The 22049-nt window shown below is 35.9% G+C and overlaps 1 protein-coding gene across 5 annotated transcripts in view; it reads left to right on the forward strand.

Annotated features, from left to right (window-relative positions):
* Nucleotides 1-22049, forward strand: part of Wdr33 (WD repeat domain 33) — a 147201-nt gene that overhangs the window by 44103 nt on the left and 81049 nt on the right. For all 5 annotated transcript variants that reach the window (XM_067092526.1, XM_067092512.1, XM_067092534.1 and 2 more), the window contains one exon: nucleotides 48-199. In XM_067092526.1, coding sequence (XP_066948627.1) covers nucleotides 48-199 — 152 coding nt within the window. The remainder of the gene's footprint in view (nucleotides 1-47; nucleotides 200-22049) is intronic.

A 22049-nucleotide genomic window follows, 5' to 3' on the forward strand; every position in this document is an offset into this window, starting at 1 on the left:
ATGTTCAGATGTTCACATTCAGAGGTTGACAAAATTAAGTTTTTCAGGCTCATGACAGTAGTGTGAGAACGATGGTGTGGTCCCACAACGATCAATGGATGGTAACTGGAGATACTGGTGGCTTTGTTAAATATTGGCAGACGAACATGAATAATGTGAAGCTGTTCCAAGCACATAAGGACCCAGTGCGTGGCCTCAGGTACAATACTTTCATATCCATGTGTCATTTCTATCATTTAATTAACACACATTTGAATTTTTCAACCATGATATACAAGGCTTCCATACTTGGAGTAAAATCTCTCATCTTATACCATGGAGTCATCCCAGCATTACTTTTAATTTTGTTCCTCTCCTGTTTATTTAAAAGGATATTGACAATTTTCATAAGTTTTTGTACCAGGAAACACAAAGATGATTTTTTTATTACTGTGGATCATTTTATGTATCCCATTAGATAATTAAGAATGGTTTTACTAACTATTTTGTCACTTTTAGTAATAATCATTCACAAACCTTAGAATCTCCATTTTCCAGTTCTCCATCTTCCTTTTGCAGTCCTATTGGAATTGGTTTTGGTATTTGGTTTCCTTTCTGTAGTACTTGTATTTACTCTTCATTTCCTTCTTTTGTAGATTGCTCTTTGTGGGTAATTTGACAGTCTCTCATATATTTGCTACAGCTCAGTAGTTTTTCAGTTGTTTAATTAGGAGGCATTTTTCTTGGAATGCATGTAAGAAGTCTGATTGAGGTAGAGATTACATCAGAATAATAAATCTGAATTGAGAACGAAGATAGTATCCAGTAGTAGACATTCAGAGATCTAGTATCTTGAAATTAGAGTAGGTGAATGTTTTGATGATGAATATAAATGTAAGCTAAGAGTACCAAAGGAAATCTCGTAGTAGGCAAATGATTTATAATTAAAAGATTACCATTCTCCTTACTTAAGTCTTTTCAGCCAAAAAGGTTACATTTGCCTTTAAGAATGCTTGTTATGTTCAATATTCAAAAAATTAATGTCAGATGAGCTGGCCAAAGACATAGCACTTCACATAACATTTCCATTAAATGAGGTTCATGGAATGCGTGAAAGAAATCAAACTGGGCATGAAATTATCTTTTTTAAAATGTTTTTACTTTGAAAGTATTTTTAAGCATTTTGCTTTGATTCAAACTAGTCTTGAAACTCGCTTTGACTCAAATCTAGTCTTGAAACTCTCAATGTTTGCAGGTTTTTTTTATCATCAGTGTAGGATAAATACAAAATTCATGGATAGTAATAGTACAGTATAGGCATTAGAATTTTATTTTAGGTAAAGTTTTCACAAATAGAAAGTATGAAAATAATTTTTATATCCATTTCCATGGGTCATAGCTATTGTTCTATTCAGTCATTCTTAAAAGAAAGGCATTAATTTTTTCCAGTCTCATTAAAATTTCAATAAAGGATTAGCATTCAGGCAAAATGTTATGCCATTTCAGATTTTGCAAACATTCCTTGACATAAAAGTGATAGTAGGTGCTGTTGTTTTTGTTCAGTGTCTCCACCATATGATTGATTTGTAGAAGCCAGTTACAGTCATGCTGCAGTCTATGGGAGTAGGAATAGTTGTTAGTGAAAGCATAAGTTGAATGGGTGTCTCTGAAATCGATGCGTTTTTATGCAAGTTTGACTCATCAGGAAGTGGTTCTTATGGTTTACTCATTTTTCTTGTTAATCAGACTATTAAAGGTCGGTGACTGTTGTCAAGTTAAGGTGATGTCATTGCACCCCTTTAGTATATAGGTATTGTTATTAAAATACACATTGGCAGGAATACATCAGTTCAAGTTTTATGATTAGTAGGATGCTACTTAGGCATTTACTTATTTAAGTTTGACCATACCTTTACCTCAGTCGTTTTAGATTTTCATTTGATGCATTTTTGGACATTGTTTTTTCTTGAATTAATACATTCCATCATGACTAGTATCACAATTAACCTGCTCTTCATGCTCCGAAGGCCTTTTGTCAGTTTTTAGTGTTGGCATAAATCTTATTCTTAACTGTACTCTGTAAAGATGACTCAGAATGAATAAAGATGACCTCCTATCCTTAAAGACATGTAGAAAACAAGAATCTTCCAAGGTGTTGGTGGTGAAGATGTATTTCCCTTAAAAATAAAGACATCCCTTTCATTTTAGTTATAAAGAAAAATAACAGTCTCGTGGGTTTCTCAACGAAAATGATGATTGGTAAAAAGTACTTTATTGTATACAGTATAGCACACATTGTGATGAGGCATAGATAGAATGTAATGAAGATCACTCTGTATTAGAATTTTATGTATGTACAATAAATAAAATAAAAATTGATAACCCTTCCTAATAAAAGAAAGAAATTCGGACAAGAACAGAGACACCAATCATTATATACAAGTTTCTGTGGTAGTGATCTTAAGAAGAATTTGGCAGACTACATAATGTTTTAGATTTTTTGTAACCATTGAATAATAAAGTACATCCTTCCATTGCATATCCTCCATGCAAGCCATTATATAGATGTGATCAGTTTTGTGGTTACTATATTTTTGTGCTTTGTAAGTTTCTTGTAAATTGATTTGAGCTCAATAAAATAGGTGAAACTCTTTCATAGGCCTATGTGGTACGTGGCTGGTAGACGTAGGTGGTCTATTTGTCACCCCCAGAGGCCTGTTTTATTCACCTATGTTACAAGTATTTTTGGCTCTTAAAAGTAATAAAACTTTTCTTATTCAACAATGATGGGGAAAAAATTTAATTAAGGAGGAGAAGTGAAAAGATTAGTCAACAAATTTTGGGGATAGTTTTGGATTAGAAAGGAGAACAAGCCTCAGTTAGTTGCAAATTAGCTTCACCTGTCGTTGCACAAAAACATAAGCTTAATTAGGATACTGTCAAGAGACAAATCCAAAAGTTCTGTCCTGAAAAATTCATAAATATCAGTGAAGTTTATAGAATTTTTTTTTACTAGAAAAGGTTTAGATACCTTATTAAATATACAATGAGGATTTTACAAAAATTCATCAACAAGGCAAGGTACTTTGAACAGTGTTTATCTTTATCCCCTATAGTTTCAAGTTTCATAGGGCCATGTAGTGAGTTCAGGACATACTGAGGCAACTCTAGATTGATTTCTTTATTTTTAAGACTTAAGATGGTCCACTATTCTAACAATCAGTTGTCAGAGTACTGTAATGCAAATGCTCTTTTTAATCCTTTTGTTGCATCTCTGTTATTTAATGTTGTTGATCCTAAAATGAGAATTTAATATATTTTTCCAAAGTCTTTTGTAGGGTTAAATGGAATGTGTTTCCAGTTACTCAAAAACAGTTTGCAATTATTGGTGAATCCTTGCATAAAAGGCTAGAGATTTTCAGGAAAGAGCAACTTCCAGTGATGGAAAGCAGGAAGGTAAGTATGCAATGATACAAATTTCTTTGGTAGTAATTTCTAGATTGTAAATTGTTCATTTCAGAATTTTCACTGTCAAGTTTATCCTTGTGATAGAAATAGAGAGAAATAATGGGTTATTGCAGAAACAAAACAGCAGTATAACGTGGTTGCCTTCAGTGGGAAAATTGACATGAAAATTGCCAGGAAAGCATTGGAAAAATTAAATTTATTGTAAACATTTAAATATATACTCTGACAACTAGAAACTCTGTAGAATGGATGATGATGGTCCCATAATATATGGTGCCTACAAAGTACTGCAATGTACAATTCATAAACTAGGGTCATATCACACAGTAGTATAAAATTTGTATATTTCTGCATCAAGTATTTAGTTGCAATCTTTGATTTTTTTTTTATATGACGATAGTGAAAGACTGGTATATTTATTTATTTATATGTATGATAGTTCATTCACAAAACTTTTTTTACTCTTGTATTTAGCCACAACTATTACATTAATATTAAATTCACTTTACCTTGCACCCAGTAGAAATCATACATGACGTGTATCTGTCTGACCTAGTATTCAAACCTGTGCCTTTTGGGTTCAAAACAATAGATAAATAGTTGACTTACCCACTAAGCTAAGTGGATAAGTATACTAATCTAACTCTGTGTCAAACCCATAAGGCTCATTCTGAAACCTGGAGAGCAACAGATGCACTTATGTACAGTTCCTGTTGGATGGAAGTGGTGACACAAGGTAAAGGAATTGCTTGTGTGTGTGAAGCTAGTCAAGTAATTGTCAAACCTGATTATAAGGAGAAGGAAGCATAATGTTAATGATAATAATAATAACAATGATAATAGAAGAAAATTATCGCAATAGAAGAATGGAGCAACATAAGGTAAAGTCATTTTACTACCAACAATTAACACAGTGGACTACAAGATAAGGAACTGGCAAGGTTGACACATACATCAATATTATAGGGCCTAGGACCATCGCATACTCAGATACATATACTGTAGTGCTGCTTAGCTTCTGAATAAATAGGTAAAGAAAGTTAGGCAATACAGTAAAAGTGGGGACAATAATGGGTGCAAGATGAGCAAAGGGATGCATATTATTGCCCCTCCATTATCATAAACTGCCTCTATAGCCAAAAGGCAATATGTGCAAATCTACCATATACAGTACTAGCACATGATAGATCCGATGGAGGCAGTTTGTAGGATGTTGAGATTTTATGGTATAGAATATAAGTTACTAAGAAGAATCAACTTTTAATAAAGGAATGCTAGTAGTGTATATTAGAGTATGCAGCAGATTGGGCAAAATGTAATGCAATCAGTTCTCACAAATCAGGACACCAAGTATGTAGAGGAAAACATTGTTAGAGAATTCCTGGAATAATCCAAAGTTGTTCTCACATGCACACAGACATCAAAAAGTCAAGAGCTGAATTGGCCCTCTTAAAGTAGATGGATTCCTTACCACATCACCAGAAGAGGTTTTTGAATGCCTGTCAGAGCAGTTCTCATACATATATTTGGCCCAAGACTCAAACCACTAAATTCATTGACCTAGGTGGTAACGATCTCCTAAGACAACAGAATATTAACTTTATGGAAAGAGTGATTGAAAAGAAAATCAATTCTTTAAGATTTAAATCTGTAGTTGGATACGACCATTTCTGGTAATGCTACTTAAATCATGATACCATCTTGTGGATGGCAAGTCATTAACAGATGCAGTAAAGACAGTGCAAAAATCAAGCTTGCAATTGATTCTGTAGCCGCAAAGGAAAACAGCATAAGCTGTCTCATAAAATTGTATCTTCCTATATCAGTAACATCCCTCCTTTAAAAAATCTTTGAGAAAATGGCTAGGAAAAGAGTCGTCAAATGTCTGACCAATAATGATCCCCCCCCCATACTAGCCAACAGAGCTAGTCAACCAAACATATGATAATCAGATCCTAGAGTCAGCCAATTGAATTGACACTATTTTTCTTGGCTTTGCTAAAGCATATGGCAAAGTTTATCCTTTCATACTATGCAACAAGCTCAAAGAAAAACAGATGGGTGGTCTGGTAGGGGCTTAGCTATATAAATTCATATCAGATCAAATGTTTCAGGTATCAGTTAATGGAACCTTATCCAAACCTGCCCACAATATATCAGGTATCGCACAAAGAACTGTTCTCAGTCCCGTTCTTTTTATTAAAACAATTAGCGATATAAAAAATCTGTAAACCTTGTTTATATCTTCATTTGTTAGTGATCCCCTTGTCTCAGCCTTATTGGACTTGTGTGAAAGAGAAGTGTGTGCTTTAATTGGGGTTGTTAAGTTAAGTATACCTTAGTTTAACCAGACCACTGAGCTGATTAACAGCTCTCCTAGGGCTGGCCTGAAGGATTAGATTTATTTTACATGGCTAAGAAGCAATTGTGATAGAAATAAATTCCTGTTATTCTTCATTGGCTGGTCGGAGATTTTGAAAGCGGGGCCAGCAGAGTGCTAGCTGAGAACAGAACCCACTCGCGTAATGAACTTAATTGGGGTTGACTATATGTTACAACTTGTGGGTAGAATTTTGAAATTTAAATGAAAACGAATGAAAAAATTATTCTCTCTCTCTCTCTCTCTCTCTCTCTCTCTCTCTCTCTCTCTCTCTCTCTCTCTCTCTCTCTCTCTCTCTCTCTCTCTCTCTCTCTCTCTCTCTCTCTCTCTCTCTCTCTCTTTTATTGCTTTCTTAAGGTGTTATCAGCAATATATTTAGGTGTACAAACTAGTCCTTTTGTGATATATGTGTGGGAATTTTTTGTTCTTAAGTTTTTTTTTCTTTAGTATGTACCTGTGTTGTTACATATATATAGAACATCCATCTACGCATGAAATTTTACTCATTTTTGTAGGTAAGGGTAATATATTTTTTTAAAATTAATATAGCATTGTTTTTATTTTTAATACTGTGTTGTATAATTAAAATGCTTTTAAACTCCACAGTATACAGTAATTGTTACACATCTTATTTTAATGTGGTATATCAGACCACACAGGTAAATTATATAAGTTAAGATTTTTAAAGACGAAGGAAAGCAAAACAAAACTATAAATAGAATGTTCAAGAACATTAGAAAAAAGAACAGTAGAATTTATGAGGAATAGATTAGTATCAGTACCATCATGCTGAAATAATGTGTGATAACAAGTACAGCAGATAGGAATGATGAAGTCAGCCAAGGTGCTATGATTATATTTAGACCTGGACTTAGAACTATTTAGTGATTTTATTCTTCTCATGGCTCTCACTTACATTACCACTTATAATCAAGTGGTTCTGTTAAACTAGGTAATGATAATTACCCCTTGTTTGCTCTTTATAAGTAGAGAAGACAGTAAAAACAAGGACTATGAGAGACTGTTGTAGGTGATGGTGATCTGAATGTAAGCAATTATCCTTTGATCATAGTGCCCACCTTTATGGCTAGTGGCCAGACTTCTGAGTAAATGAAAGTGAAAATTATTGAGTCACACATGAACTGGAAAGCACACATGGAACATAAGGAAGCAAAAAGCAAAAATGCATCAAACTTGATAAAAATTTATCACCTACTACTTGGGAAGCTGACAGATATACTGTGATGGAAGCCAAATTTGTGGCTCAGCACATGACTCGATGTTAAAAAGCTTAAATCCAATTCACAGAGAAGGACTTACAATCTGCCACTGAATATTCAAGGCCTCCCCAAGTAAATCCATACAAGTTGAAAGTGGTGAAGTTCCTCTGTCTCTTCTTTGAGACATAATAACCATATGAAGCGCAGTCAGAATTCGGGCAGGTAACTCGCCAAGTAAAAAGCTTTTCAGTTGAGATATTTTCTTGAATGATCGTCTACCACTGTTCCCAGTTAGAATTAGATTATGAATAAAGTGTGCCATTAAAATATCTATCCAGAAACTATACATATACCCTTACATATCAAAGAAACATACAATAAAACATTAAAGATATAAAGGTCCACATTATGCAGTTTTTACGGATGGGTCCAAATTATTCATGGTGTAGGATTTGTTGCATCCTTGTTCAGTGGTACAAGCCAGTTGTCTTGAACCACTGATTAGCTGTTTTCATAATAGTATTGTTAGCAATATGGTCAATGGTTATGGTTATTAAAAACATGCCACCTTAGAAATGTGTAATTTCCATTGACTAAAAGAATTTTGAAATCCCTGTCAAAATTATTGCCCTAAAATTACTTATGCTCAGCAAATTAAGTTTTCATTTCACAAATTGAATTATGCTGCTGCAAATGTTGAATATGTTGGATCCCTACACATAAAGGCAATAAATTAAATGGGGATGCTGTTAAGGAGCAAGAAGCTTGAATCACTATGACTAGATAAAAAATATCTACTTCTGGCAGTGATTTTTGCTATCAAACCCATCATTTATAGTAAATGGCAGAAATTATGGCATAAGATCATGTGAAAATAATGCTAAACCAACTATTTGAATGTGGTGGTAGTCATATAAAAAAAAAGCCACATAGAAGTAATATTGGCCCATTTTCAAATTGGTCACCCTCTTCTGACTTATGGATATTTGATGAGTAATCCATATGACACAATGTTTGAGTGCAGAGAATGCAGTTCATTACTTACAGTGAGACATATTTAGTGACTGTGTAACTTGCAAACAACAATTTATATTCAGGTATTGAAAACAAATTCTTGCAAGAAATTTTGTCAATCTTCAGGATTTTCACTTTATCCAGAAGTGAAATTTTACATGAGTTGCAATACAGTAATTACTGTAAAATCTAAAATATTTAATTGCAGATAAACTTGTTGCCCAGTCCTGTGACAGTTAAGAATATGAACTGCATCTCTATCCTTTTCCCTGCTATCCTCTGTAAGAGCTGGAAGGTTCTCTTATTGTATTCAGTTGCTCTTTTGTATTTGGATTCAGCCGTCATATCTTCCTGTGTCATCCCACGTACTTCCTCTGCTCCCTTTGGTATGCCTTCTGTTGGCAGTTTCCACTGATCATTCTGCTATGCTGTATTTACTGACTTTTTTCATGTTTTTATTGTTTTTACTATTACTTCCAACAACTTATGAAACTCCACCAAATCCTTGAAGTAGTGCCTCACTGAAGTGATATCCTCCAGTGTGATGGGAATCCCCCCCCCTTATCTTTCTCAGAATATTACTCTTCTGTTCTCTTTCTTGTATGGTTTTGAAGGCCTTTTATTCATTTTTCTTGTTAAATTGTACCAAGGTAAGTGTTTTCTGCATAGCCTACAGCCTGTCTCTCATTTTCACTTTTGCTCTAATTACCACATTATTACCAAAGAAGTAAAATTTACACTACAAAATTGGAGTATGTTCATGTTTTCCTTCATATACACATTCCCCTCAAAGAGGAGCCATCATCTACATCTAATTTCATTTTCAGGTAGTCATAGCAGACAGTGTGTGATAAATCTTTTAACCCTGTATAGAAATTACAGTAATATGTATATGAAGCTAAAAACTAAACATTATTTCATGACAAAAACAAAAAATTCTTTTGATTTCTGAAAACTAAAGTACACTCTCTATTAGTAGCAGACAAAGATTCTTTGATGCAGGAGAAATAAGTTATGTATTGGGGAAAATTTGCAGACAAATATAATATTTATAAACACTTCAGTAAAATTTAAAAAAGGAATGGAACATACTGGAATGGTGGTAGGTATGTATGTATGATGATCTTACTATAGAAGAATCAGGACTTGCCATGTTCAAATGCAGTGAATCAGTTTTTGGGAAAGATATCAAAATGGTTAAATAGGTAGCACCCCTAGCTAAACCCTAATTGCAGTTGGCCCCTTTTATTCACAAAGATTAGGTTCATTACCCAGTGCCTCTGTGATGAACCAAATTTTATGAATGCCTGCATGGGCTGGCTGAGACTACCATAACCTGTCATATATTACACCATAATAAATGGTTCTGTACTTTTATGAGTGGTTGCAACTTTCACAGGTACCCAATAACTTCATATGAAATGTTTATAAAGAAATACCAAAGTGGAATATTTTCACCGAACATTCGCAAAAACTAATCACAAAGGCCAACAGTCTGATGCGAACAATTAATCAATCATGCCATGTACTTATTCAATGGATATTTTCTTTGTAAAACTGAAGAAAAGATAGATACTGCACATTGTAGTAGTTATTTATTATCACTTACTCTAATACAAGAGAGTTTTTTTACACTGAAATATAAGTAAATTTTTAAGAAAAATCTCTCTCTCTCTCTCTCTCTCTCTCTCTCTCTCTCTCTCTCTCTCTCTCTCTCTCTCTCTCTCTCTCTCTCTCTCTCTCTCTCTCTCTCTCTCTCTCTCTCTCTCTCTCTCTCTCTCTCTCTCTCTCTCTCTCTCTCTCTCTCTCTCTCTCTCTCTCTCTCTCTCTCTCTCTGTGATTGAGTGATGTGTTAGTACAGTTGGCATATCCTTACTTTTAAACCATCTCGTATATAATAGGATGCTGAGAGATAAGACTATGTTGCTATTCATTCTGTTATTCATCAGCTTCAGTACTAAATTTTTCCACTCATGTCTCCTCTTCTGTGCTTTATCTTCCACCAATCTTTACTCATTTCCAGCCTCCAGTCTCATAGTTCTCATCAAAGCACATCTGGATCTTTCAACTTCTCAGGTGGTGCCCACGGGAGTAACCCAGTTGACGCTTTATCACTTACTGTTCTCTCAGAGGTTTAGTAAAGAAAGTATCTAAGCCATCGCCATACCTCCATCATTACCATATCAACATGTGGGATTTCTGTAATTTCCCTTACAGTATCATTTCTTCTCTGTCTTGACATGACTGGAATGTGCTTCATAAGGTGTATAGTATTCTCAAATCAACATTTTTTAAAATATAGATATATGATACTATTGTATGAAGGAGTTGTCCTGTCAGTGTATTCAGTTCTTAATGCAAATCTAGAAGTTTAGAATGTCATTACTCCCTTAAGCAAATAACAACTAATAAGGAACATTTCACATTATCATATAGGATTATTTAGTCTCTCTCTCTCTCTCTCTCTCTCTCTCTCTCTCTCTCTCTCTCTCTCTCTCTCTCTCTCTCTCTCTCTCTCTCTCTCTCTCTCTCTCCAGCAAATTGGATTTTCCTAGTTTAGCCATTTAAAAGAAAAAGGACAAGCTTGCTTTGCTGTTACATATTTTATGAAAACTTTTCTATCAGCTGTGGAGATAACAGGCAAGAATGATATTGGAAAACAAAGGGAGATGGTCTTATACTGGATGGGCATGGTGTGGTCCAACAATTTCCATAATGTTTTAACCTTTACTTGCTTGTTAAGCAGATTAAAACTGGTGAAACATTCAATCTAAGTCTGGAATATTCCTTTTATGTTGGGGGAGGGGTGCAGAAAATGGTTATGCAGATCCTGGACCCGTGGGTAATAAGCGAATGTTGTGTTTGATATAGTAAGAGTAGATGCTGCGCTGGTTGTCTTGTTACCTTCTTTATTTTCTGGAATCTCTCAAGTTGACTGGTACTTGTAGAGCCACTGAAAACTGTAAAAATTTTGTTGTACACATTATATAATTTAAGTTTATGACATTGTTGCTAATAATTTTGCTGCATAAACAGAGGCATTTTTAGTTAATGGGATGTCTTGTTTTATTAGCTTATGATAACAAATCCTGCATCCTAGTACTGTACAAACCTGTAGACTATATATACACAGTGGAGTGGAATCCTTACTAATAAGTCGTGCATTAATGGCGTTGGGTAGATGACAGACATAGTGTGCTCTCACATTTTAACCTGGCTGAGGTGACCATAAGTGATTGTAGTTTAGCAGGATGCGTGTAGTTTAGCAGGGTGCGTGTTAGGCTGGCTGGGAATATATGCTAACTGAGCAATGGTGATAAGAGTTGTTTAAGGTGAAGGGTGTAGGTCGTGCATGTGATTGACATACCAATGTTATTAATAGTGTCTGCTTTCCTTTGAGTAATTATTGGACAGTAGTATTCATCATACTTACCCTGACTTCATGTGCATAGGATATACTGTTAGTCTCTTGGTATTGTTATGTGATCATGAATTAATTTTGAATGATAATGTGTATTTTAGCAGCGAAATTAGATTATTTTTTCATATGCAGCTCTGTGCAGACATGTACTGTACGTGCATGTTTATGCTTTTACATCACACTGTGTATTAAAACACCATTTACCTATGTTACCCCTGAATTTCATGTGTTGTGATTAATTAAACAGCATTGTAAATTATGTTTCATCTATGATGCCTGTGCAAACCAGTGCATCACTTGTTAATTTTGTTTTGCTGGTAGATCATCACTAAAAAGTTTCCTCCTTCCATAAATAATTTCCACAGGGAACTTGAATTGGCACTTTCAAGTGGTGGCACACCAAACATTCCCCCTAGATTTCATATCCCTTGTTTTGGTAGAGGACCTCAGTCAGCCAGAGACCAATAAAAAGGAGGGAAAATAGGATAGAGAAATAACAGAAGCCCAGTCTTTGTCAGGGTACACTGGATAGCCTTTCAGGTATGGCTAGACCTAATGGGGCAGGAAAACTATAAGCTATCACAATACCATTGCCTAGTTTTACCTAGTGCAGTGCAAGCACCTCACCTCCAGCAAAGTGTTGGGTCATCTGGAGGAGGTTCAGGTGCAAAAAGGCATATCTTGGGACGCTCTATACTGCATCTTGAGATTGTTAGTTATTTTACCATACTTATTGATTCTTAGATTACCACTTTTTCAGGTAATTCTCTTTTTGAATATAAGATATTATTGTTCTGTTGGTAATTTGTTGTGCCATGCTCCATTGTTTTGAAATCTACTGTTTTCACTGTACATCATTCAGGATAATTTATTCTGCAACGTGTAATGAAGCAGCAGTTTCAGTGTAGACCAGCTCTCATACACTCACAGCATACTTAAAGCATATAATTGGTCAAGGTTCCTCCTCCCCAGAACAGAGAAGATGCTTGCTCCCCATTGAACTGAAGTACCTGACACGGTCAAGCAAGGGGAAACATTCATGTCAAATCTTACCCTCAGTCCTTGGTCTGAGCTCAGTGGACTGACAGTCCTTAGGCACTGAAGGTAAGGTAAGTCAGAAAGTATTTCAAGAACAGTCACTAGTTGTGACAAGACAGTGTTCATCCTCTGTATGTCACATAGTGGATAGGAGGCTGGCTGTCTTAGACAAACTTTGTTGTGTTGTTTAATATATACAAAATAATATTCAAAATAAGAGTAGAAAACAGGTGAAACAATGGACATGGATATGGATGCCCTTCCCCAATAAAATGAAGTCTGGTGTAACTGCTGCACTTTGGCTCCATATCAGCAGAACAACAAAGAAAAGAAATGGGGCTTTTGAACTGACCTAATATTCATTTATGTCAGCTGTAGATTTGTCATATATAGCCGAGCTAGATTCCATGCCAAAACTGAGAGAAAAATCCAGTTTTGATTTTTAAGAGAGCCAGTTATCAAGTCTGTGTCCAACATTGGAAATGTATTTCAGACCAGGAAGAGTAAATAAATGGTTGAATGAAACAACCACTTAAGTTGAGTCAACAGTTTTTCCAGGTATCAGAGAAACAAGAACAGTATTCTACCTCACTTTGAAGTTGCCAGAAAAATTATATTACTGGCATGATTGAGATTAATATTTGACAACATCCACAACCTAGAAATAGATCAGGTCACCAGCAAAGAAAAATGCTAAGATTACATTCATCAGACAAAATCTACCTCAAAAATAAAAATCCTCGGCCAGAATAGTGAAATACACCTGTTTGTACCTGTACCACTACAGTGTAAGTTATGCTCCAAATTTGGACATATAAAAGTTTAAGAAATGTGTCAATAACAAGGTATGTGCAGTTTTGGGGGTGCAAAGATCATACTGCAGACTGGACCTGCATCACCCTTAAATAGCCATGGATGAACAGCTTGAAAGCTGCTGATGACAAGAGCAGGAATGGCAGAAATAGAGGCTAAACTGGAGTTGAAAGTCTGAGGATTACTTCATTCAAGAAAAATTCCATTACAAAACAGTCCTAAAAACCAGGTTTTCCAAATCTCCGGTACTGAAGACAAAAAACTTGTAGCTTTATACAAATCCAGATGACACCCTGTTGAATATTGGTAAACAAAGGCACCCAAAATATCACAGAACTGCAAGTATATAACCATAACAGTGATTCACAACAGTAAGATGTAAATGAAAGAACGATTATTAGAATATACAGCCCCCCCCAAAGAAACTAAAATATTGACAACAGCAATAAGAATACAATATCATAGTTGAAATTTCATATAAAATTAGACCTCATGGCAACACCAAAGAAATTTAAATTCCTTCCATTAAAAAATAAGGTAGAATACCATCACTGTGAATATTATACTGAAACCATAATAATAAGAGAAGATAATATGTTAAAGAAAATAAAGACAGAAGAAAGCTGTTTCGGTACTGAAGTGAAACAAAGTTATTATGAAATGGAAATCAGCCAAAAAATAAGCAAAATAGTGATGAATACATTTCAAGTGATCTGTATGTCAGACCAAAAATAAGATTTAAGAAAGGAAAATGTTATGGAATAAATTAAACAGAATGCCTGTACCAGGATGGAACAACTTCAGAATTAACCACAGACCAAAATTACGCAGGAAAAGGGGAGAAGAAATAGTCCCATCGCCAATAATCACCTTATCTACAAAGATTCAAATCAAGGAACAACAGATAGAGCCACAACAAAAATTGTGGCTTTAATTCATTTTATTGAGACAGCAAAGTTGAAAGTTTATTGAAAAAGAGCCTTGTAAATACAATAAGATATTTTGTAAAAACAAATAAAGCAAGAGATTTTAAATAATTTTATAGAAAAAAATTCAAACAAACAACTCTAAAAAGGAGGCCAGAAATAAAAGCACAACATATGAATTCTGTGCCAAATACAGTACATGAAATGCCCAAATAACAAGAATGCAAATTTTGATAAGGGAGATATTAAAACAGCTTTTGTAAATCACAAAAGTCTGGCCACCCTTATATGTTTAGAAATAATTAAGTGAATGTCAGTGGGCTCCAGATTCGATTACATACAGGAGATATTCATCATCTGCAGGAGTATGAACCTATAAGAGTATGTTTATAACATGTTAATGATCCAGTTGCCTTAATTAGCCAATACATACTAACAAACATTGTCAGGTTGTGAAGATGCCAGTTTAGGAACTGCAGTGTATATGTGTAGGATATATGATAGAATCCCAGTAGCCAGTATTGGCTTTTATGGTCACTCAAAAATGTCCATTTAAACTACACGTATCAATAATTTTGATTGGTATAACAGATCCTAAGGCAGTACCAGTGTGTTTTATTGCCCACTGCCCAATGTATGACCATGATTTCCTTTCATCAGGTAGTGCAGGCTGCAGGCCTCCACATGGAGCAGTTAATGTCTGTGAATAGACATTGCCATCTGAATGACAGAGTAACACACGTACTGTATTGTTTTAAAACTCATGGAATATTCTTAGCTGTCATTGAGTGTGCATATGCTCGTGAACGTCATCAATGATACACATGAAAACATATGAGAGGTAAAGGTTCATATCATGCTATTTGTACTCATGGTTTAAAATTTGTATCCGATGTGGGATTTACTGGCATGCCCCTATAAAATAATTAACTCTCTTTACTAAACAGTTGTTCTGTTTTCATAGCAGGACTGTATGTAATAAAATCATCACTTCAGATTACAGGCAGCCCCCGGTTAACGGCGGGTTCGGTTAATGGCAATCCGGTTTTATGGGGCTTGTCTAGCGACGAAAATCTGCAATTTTCAGTGCCGAAAATCGTCGATTTCTGCTTATCAGTGCCGATAATTGGATATTGGTACCAATACATACCTAACAGGCGCTGATAACCGAAAATTGGCACTTTTCGGCGCCGATAAGCCCGAAAATCGCCGTAAAAATGCTGGAAATCGCCAATTTTCAGTTAGTGGCGATTTTCAGTTATCATCACACCCCCAGAACGGAACCCCCGCCAATAACCGAGGACTGCCTGTACTAAAGATAGGCCACCTCAAACATTTGTAATCTATAGTGACTCTCTTATAGAAGCCCTTGACAGCTGTTATCCTGAAAATTCCCATATTCATCATGTAAGCTAGTGAAAATGGTGAAATAGGTTGGATCCTTGCTCATTTAGATCAAAAGCCATTCCTGTCAGTGACCATTTAACATCTCCTAAACTGATCATCTGTAGTAAGTTTGATATGGAGTAATGAATCTGATATGTTAAAACAGATCAAACCCATTGCTGTACAGTATTGATTACAGCATTCTTCAAGATGAAAAGAGTGCCATGTTGAAGTAATTGTTCACTCTCGTTGGACCCATTGCTGTTTAATTCTTAATTCTCAAATATTAAACCACGAATATCACTTAGTATATTGAATTCACTAAACTTAAGGTATATCTTAGACCCAAAGGTAATTATAACTGATAGTGCATATGCATCCTGGCAGGGGCAGAGGGATTTATCTGTTACAGTTCCTCCTGGCTATCAGTTATTGCAAAGGTATGGGAAATTCAGTATTCAGCGGTATTTGTGGCTTGATATTTTTTTACATAAAAGAAATTCGCATATTTGTAAGTTACAAAACTTCTTAATTCTATGTACACAGAGAATGCAGGTCAACACAAAGAGTTCACATTTTATTTGAATGTCCAAGCTTAAACCAACAGTGAATGTCTAGGTTTGGAAACAAAGTAGGGAAATTTTACTCTAATATCATCTTGGACTTGCCTAATGATCAGATTTTTATTACCTGCTCATCAGATCTTTTAAGAACTGCAATTTATTGAATAAAATTAAAATTTTACTGTAAAAGGCAAACCCTTAAGGCCAGCATGATGAGGGTCTAGTGTTTTGACTTGTGGTCAGGTCAAACTACCTAATCCAGTAACCCCGTTATTGTCTATACCAGTAGCTCCAAGGGGTGTGTGAATACCTCCAAAGTGCGGTCATAGGAATACTGTACTGCCTAGGCTTTGTTATGTCCAGGCTACCCCAGAATCTTAGCCTAACACTGGTTAGCCTATGAAAACATCTCTGCATCTTAAAAAATTGTATAGAATACAAAGAACTAGGAATTATTTATTATTCGCAAGTGTACTTTAAACAATATGCCAGATATGCAACTTTAGAAGCAAACTGTAACTTGTAAGAATTTCGTCATAGTAGCCCGTGCTGTTTAAACTACATGTTCATGATCAAGTAACTCATCAAAAAGAAGATATGAAAAGGTATTGAATGGTATGTAATTAGTGTGTATGAATACTGAATGCTGTGTTTGTATTAGTGTAACAAGAAATGAAAATAACAACCAGATTACCAGCATTGATAAACAGTAGTGGACGATGAAAGTGCAATGCTACTGTACCTCACATTCACTAGACTCCCCTGTTATTTACTGGAAAGTATCCACAGTTAGGTGGCAAGCCGCAAGACGGGTTGATCCAGCATGCTAATTATCATTACCCACAACCGACAAACTTGATTACCCACTCCTTTCCCACATCAAAATCTAACTGCCCTCAAATGATTCATTTATTCTACTAAAAACTTATTGCACATATGCCATTACCTGTATTGGAAATCCCAAACCCCTTAAGAATCTGTGATGTGAGACTGCTGACAGTCTATAATATTTTGCTATTATGATTTTGAAAGTTGTATGCTTACAGTAATATTTTTAGAATTATAAAAAGATGTTGCTTACTGGGACACTGTGTCCTTTCCAAGGGCGAGAAAACTCTGATGGAGGGCACATTTTGATTTGTGGATTAAATCTTTTGGATTCAGCAAATTTATGAGTTCTAAGTGGAAAATTTGGAAGTTTGGTTAATTGTGAAACAATCTCTTTCCTCAGTCATACATAGCATGGTTATAAGTTGAAGTGTAAGAACAGATGTGGTTCACCACTTCTAACCTCCAACTTCTACATACTTTTCGTTGTTAGTTTCGTATTGAACCTAAAACCTTTACAACTGAGCCAAGTGCCAGTACAGATACCTTGCTTTGATAAATTGATAAAATTTGGCTTTCAGCTCGTAGATCAGTCATCATTTCCTGTTGTACCAAATGATATTTTATGGCTGAGTGCATTTTTACACCTGTGTTTATTTCAGTGTAACTGTTTTTCAAAGATTAGAGTTTTAAGATGTTTTGGTCTCTATATGTCGTTATTAGAGTAAGGCCTTAATTTTGTTTCCGTCCAATATTTATAAAATAGTTTACACATATTTGGTTATCTTCAGAGAACTGAAATCCTACAGATCTACATTTACTATAGCAATATTTAAATACTTTGAATGTATTTCAAATTTGAAGGAATGCAAGAAACAGCAAATTCATCCATGTAGTGTGTTACATTGTTTCCAACACCAGTAGGTAATGGATTGACAGATTATGTTATTTTGGATGTGAATTCTACTTTTGGGAACTCGTTTTTCCAGTCTATATGAATTAAAGTAAAAACAGTTTATCTACAGTATAGTATTCGTAATTTACTTAGAATGTAGGCTGCGTGGGATGATGTTTTTATAGAGTATTTTCAGTGATGAACCTCTCATTCTCGTAAGCTGTGTGTATCAAACTAAGTTAACCTTTCTATTTAATAAGAGATATTCATTATGATGCTGGTTACTATACTGTAGTACCAAAATAAAGAAAATTATCTCGGCCTTTATTTAAATAAAGTCATTGCTTCAGCTTTAAAAATAATCTACAGTAAGTCAAACATCAAGAAATAACTTTTTCTCATCTCTGGCTGGCATAGTACATATACTTTTCATCACATATTAGATGATGAAGGGAAATTTTCACCCACACATAAGGATGAGCCAGAACTGCCTCATACAGCCTTTGGGACTGAACTTTTTTGAGTTGAAATTCCTTTTCTTGATAACAGTCTTCATTCACCACTTCTCACCAAATTTCCTGTCTCTGTTGGTTGGAAGAGTCCAAATATCCAACCCAGGCCTCTTATTCCATTTCATACCTCACTGCACTTGGGGCAAATGCCAGTGGTGGCATAGAGCCTGCTTAATCTGAACTGACCAATATATTTCGTTTTTCACTCAAGAAACATTGAAAAGATTCTAGATGGAGATACAGATGGGTTTTCCCTTATGTTTCACTTAATATGTCTGGCAATATTTTGTCCATTTCAGAGAGTGCTGATTTTAATAGTTACCAGCAACTCTTCAGCTGTTCAGTACTTGTGAATAGAAGATTGCTGAAAAACTTTTCAGTAAACTCCTATATAAGTACAGTACCTTGAAGCTAGATACTTGCTTCCCGACTGTCATTATGTGTACAGTATAGGAAACAATTAGTTACTTGCGATGCCCTTATAGATCTGTGGGTTTGTCTAAGACAACCTAGACAGTGTGTTTGAGCTCAGACATGTTGATAAGGATTTCTGAGAGGATAAAATAAAACCCTTTCCTTGAGTGTAAATCTTGATATACTGGTAAAGATACATTGAAAGCGCAAAGAGTTATACTCAAGAAAAGGATCTTATTTTGTCCTCATCTTTGAAGAGCATGACTTCTTTGTAGTCTTTACTAATTTCAGTGCTAACTTGGTTAACAATTTTTCTGATATACATAAAAACTTTGTAGTGTAGGTGTTAGATGTTATGTAGTATATCTTGTTTATAGTTTTGCATGTGATCGGTGGCTTGAGATCTATGCTGATAGGGTTTTTTCTATTTGACTGACCATGCCACATTGAAAATATCACTTCTCGTCTGGTCAGCAAAGTTAGCAATGATTGATCTAGTCAGTACTTGGATAGGTGACCTCTTGGAGCACCGGATTCTGTTGACATCTAGGAGATGTCTTTCACATCCATGGTTAGAAACATTGGGGCTAGTCAGTACTTGGATAAGTGACCTCCTAGAAACTTCAGATGCTCTTGGCGCCTAGGAGACATCTTTCGCATCCACGATTCAAGTCTTGGGCTTACAACTCCCCGTCATTCTGCCTGATTCATCGGGAGATCAACAGCACCTCCAAACTAAGTTCCGAAGACTTGTTTGTTCCTATTCAGTCAAAATTGGTGTATAGGAGCTCCATTTCTCCGGAGATTTTTCATTCTTTGAAACATTGACTAGGGCAGCAGGCTCCTACACTTCCTTTCTTGGAACTTAAGCACAGTTCTTTTAGGCTTTCAAGAGTCTCATGATCCTAAGATAGACACTGCTTGGTGTGATAGCAACGACACCACGGTAGTGCCATGGTCAACAAAAGGTCCTAGTTTTCCTTCATCTACTCTATCGCAGTGCAGGTACACAAGTAGACAGTAGAACATTCAGTGCAGTGGCCAACCAGACACATTCCTAGCAAGATGGATATAATTACAACAATACATTCGCTGAAGTCAGGAGATAAGGACATTTGATCTTGGCACCTATCTTCCAGAAATTTGTTCAACCTCTGAAGAAGCTTGATCATAGTCCCTCTTTTCTCGACTTACGAAGTCGGCGCTGTTCTCTTCTGTTTCCCCACACTCTTGAACAAAGCAAGACATCTTTGGTACCCATTTACTTATGGAAGCTTATGCCTTTCACCATTCTACGTGTTTCGAAGGTGATCAGTGAAGTTGATCATTCCACTTCTATGGTCCTGTGGTTCCAATGACAGTATGGCGTCTTTGTTGCCTCCATAAAGACTAGACTTTCAGCCCAATGCCATCAACTCATTCATTTGCTCGGGTTGGCCAAGAAACAATGTCCAAATTGTCATTTCTCTGACTAGTGAGATGATCAAACGAGTGTTTTCCTGGTGGACATCAGTATGTTTCGGACCAGATCTTCAAGGCCAGGGACATCAGTCTGTCATATTGCATTCAGGAGGAACCTGTCGGTCAAGTACTAGGATGGAATGTAATCGTGCAGACACTCATCTCCTTTTACCTTGGGATGTTGCCCATAAGTCCTTGGACTCCTTTTCCTTGGATCCTATGGTGAATGTTCAACAAGTCATGTAGTTCACCCATCCCTTGAGGGACAGGTTGCATCTCGCCTAAGGTGTGCGGCTGCAAGGAGAAGGTGTGTGTGAGACTGGCCTCCTACTTTTTCTCCTGTCTTCCTTCATCTTCCAGTGAGCAGAGGAACAGTGAACGAGCCGTCACGCACTGGATGGGCATGCATGCAGGTGGTCTAGGTGACTGAGTATCCTATCTGTAATCTAGCTCCATTTGGATTAGTAGATACAAATTCTTCCTTCTCTCTAGCAAGGGGGGAGAGGGACTGACTATGAGCAAACCAGTTGGTTAATCTTAGCTTTATAGTCCCCGACACTGTGGGTTCCTCCAAACTTTTCCGATTGAAGGATATTACATTCCTTTAATTCGAAATGCCCAGAAGTCTGATGATTGAACATCTCTCTTGTTCAGTAGATCAGAGGTATGGTCTCCTTTCTTTGCTCTTTAGTGACCAGGAAGAAAGTACCCAGGTGAGCTTAACTACCAATCAGTTGAGAGATTTACTCAGACTCCTCCCTCCAAAATTAAGTATCCCATATGTATAGACCAAGTATTTGTATTTTTGTAGGAATATGTGACAAATTTTTAAAGTAATGTGTATTTTTCCTAACATACAAACCTGAGGTCTTTACATAAGGGCCCACCTCTTACTACCCCTCATTCTCTTCCCTGGGCCAAAAGGTAAACTGTGTAGAATTGAATGTGCACCGACTTGGTGGGTGGTGCTTCCGCCCCTACCATTGGTAGCTATTACCATAACCACCTTGCAAAAGTTTAATGCCTGGATTTCCAGCTCGCTGAAAGTTAATCCCATATGTAAAGACCTCAGGTTTGTATGTTAGGAAAAGTACAATTTCATATAAGTAACTTACCAAGTAATTACATAGCTATACTTTCCACTCGTGCGGCACCTTAAATTTTAAAATTCACAGTAGCACTCCGAATGTTTATCATAGGTGACTAGTCCCACCCACTAATGGGAATACTAGAAACAACTTAGTGAACAACCTCATTCTCTTTCTGCCATGCTCGGTGTAAACATCGGGTGTTTGCAGCAGCTTTGTTTATTATTCCCCAGTTAGATAACTGGATTTTGGTGAAATATTATTGCCAATTTCGAGTAGCCTTCAAGTCTACAGCTTTCAGGATCAGTATTTTATCATTTTGTTATTAAGATCTGATTCAAGTTTTTCATATTTTGCTACAGCGATTTTGCAATCAGTTTATTAACTCTACCAAGTAGCATATTATAACGAAAACATCGTGTTCGCTACTGAACCAATGTTTTCGGTGGCGAATACATATCTGCTAGTCTCAAATAATGTTTGATAAGGAATTGAGATATGTTTTTTGTGATGGTACTTTGTGTACTTCAAAAAATTGTCTGTAAAGAATTGATTTACATTTTCTTATTACACTTCCCTTTGCAGAGAACTGAAGAAGTGTAAGGGCAGAACGTAGTAAGGAGAGAAATTACTTATTTTGGCA

The sequence above is a fragment of the Macrobrachium rosenbergii genome, chromosome 4 (assembly GCF_040412425.1).
Source record: "Macrobrachium rosenbergii isolate ZJJX-2024 chromosome 4, ASM4041242v1, whole genome shotgun sequence".
Lineage (NCBI taxonomy): Eukaryota > Metazoa > Arthropoda > Malacostraca > Decapoda > Palaemonidae > Macrobrachium > Macrobrachium rosenbergii.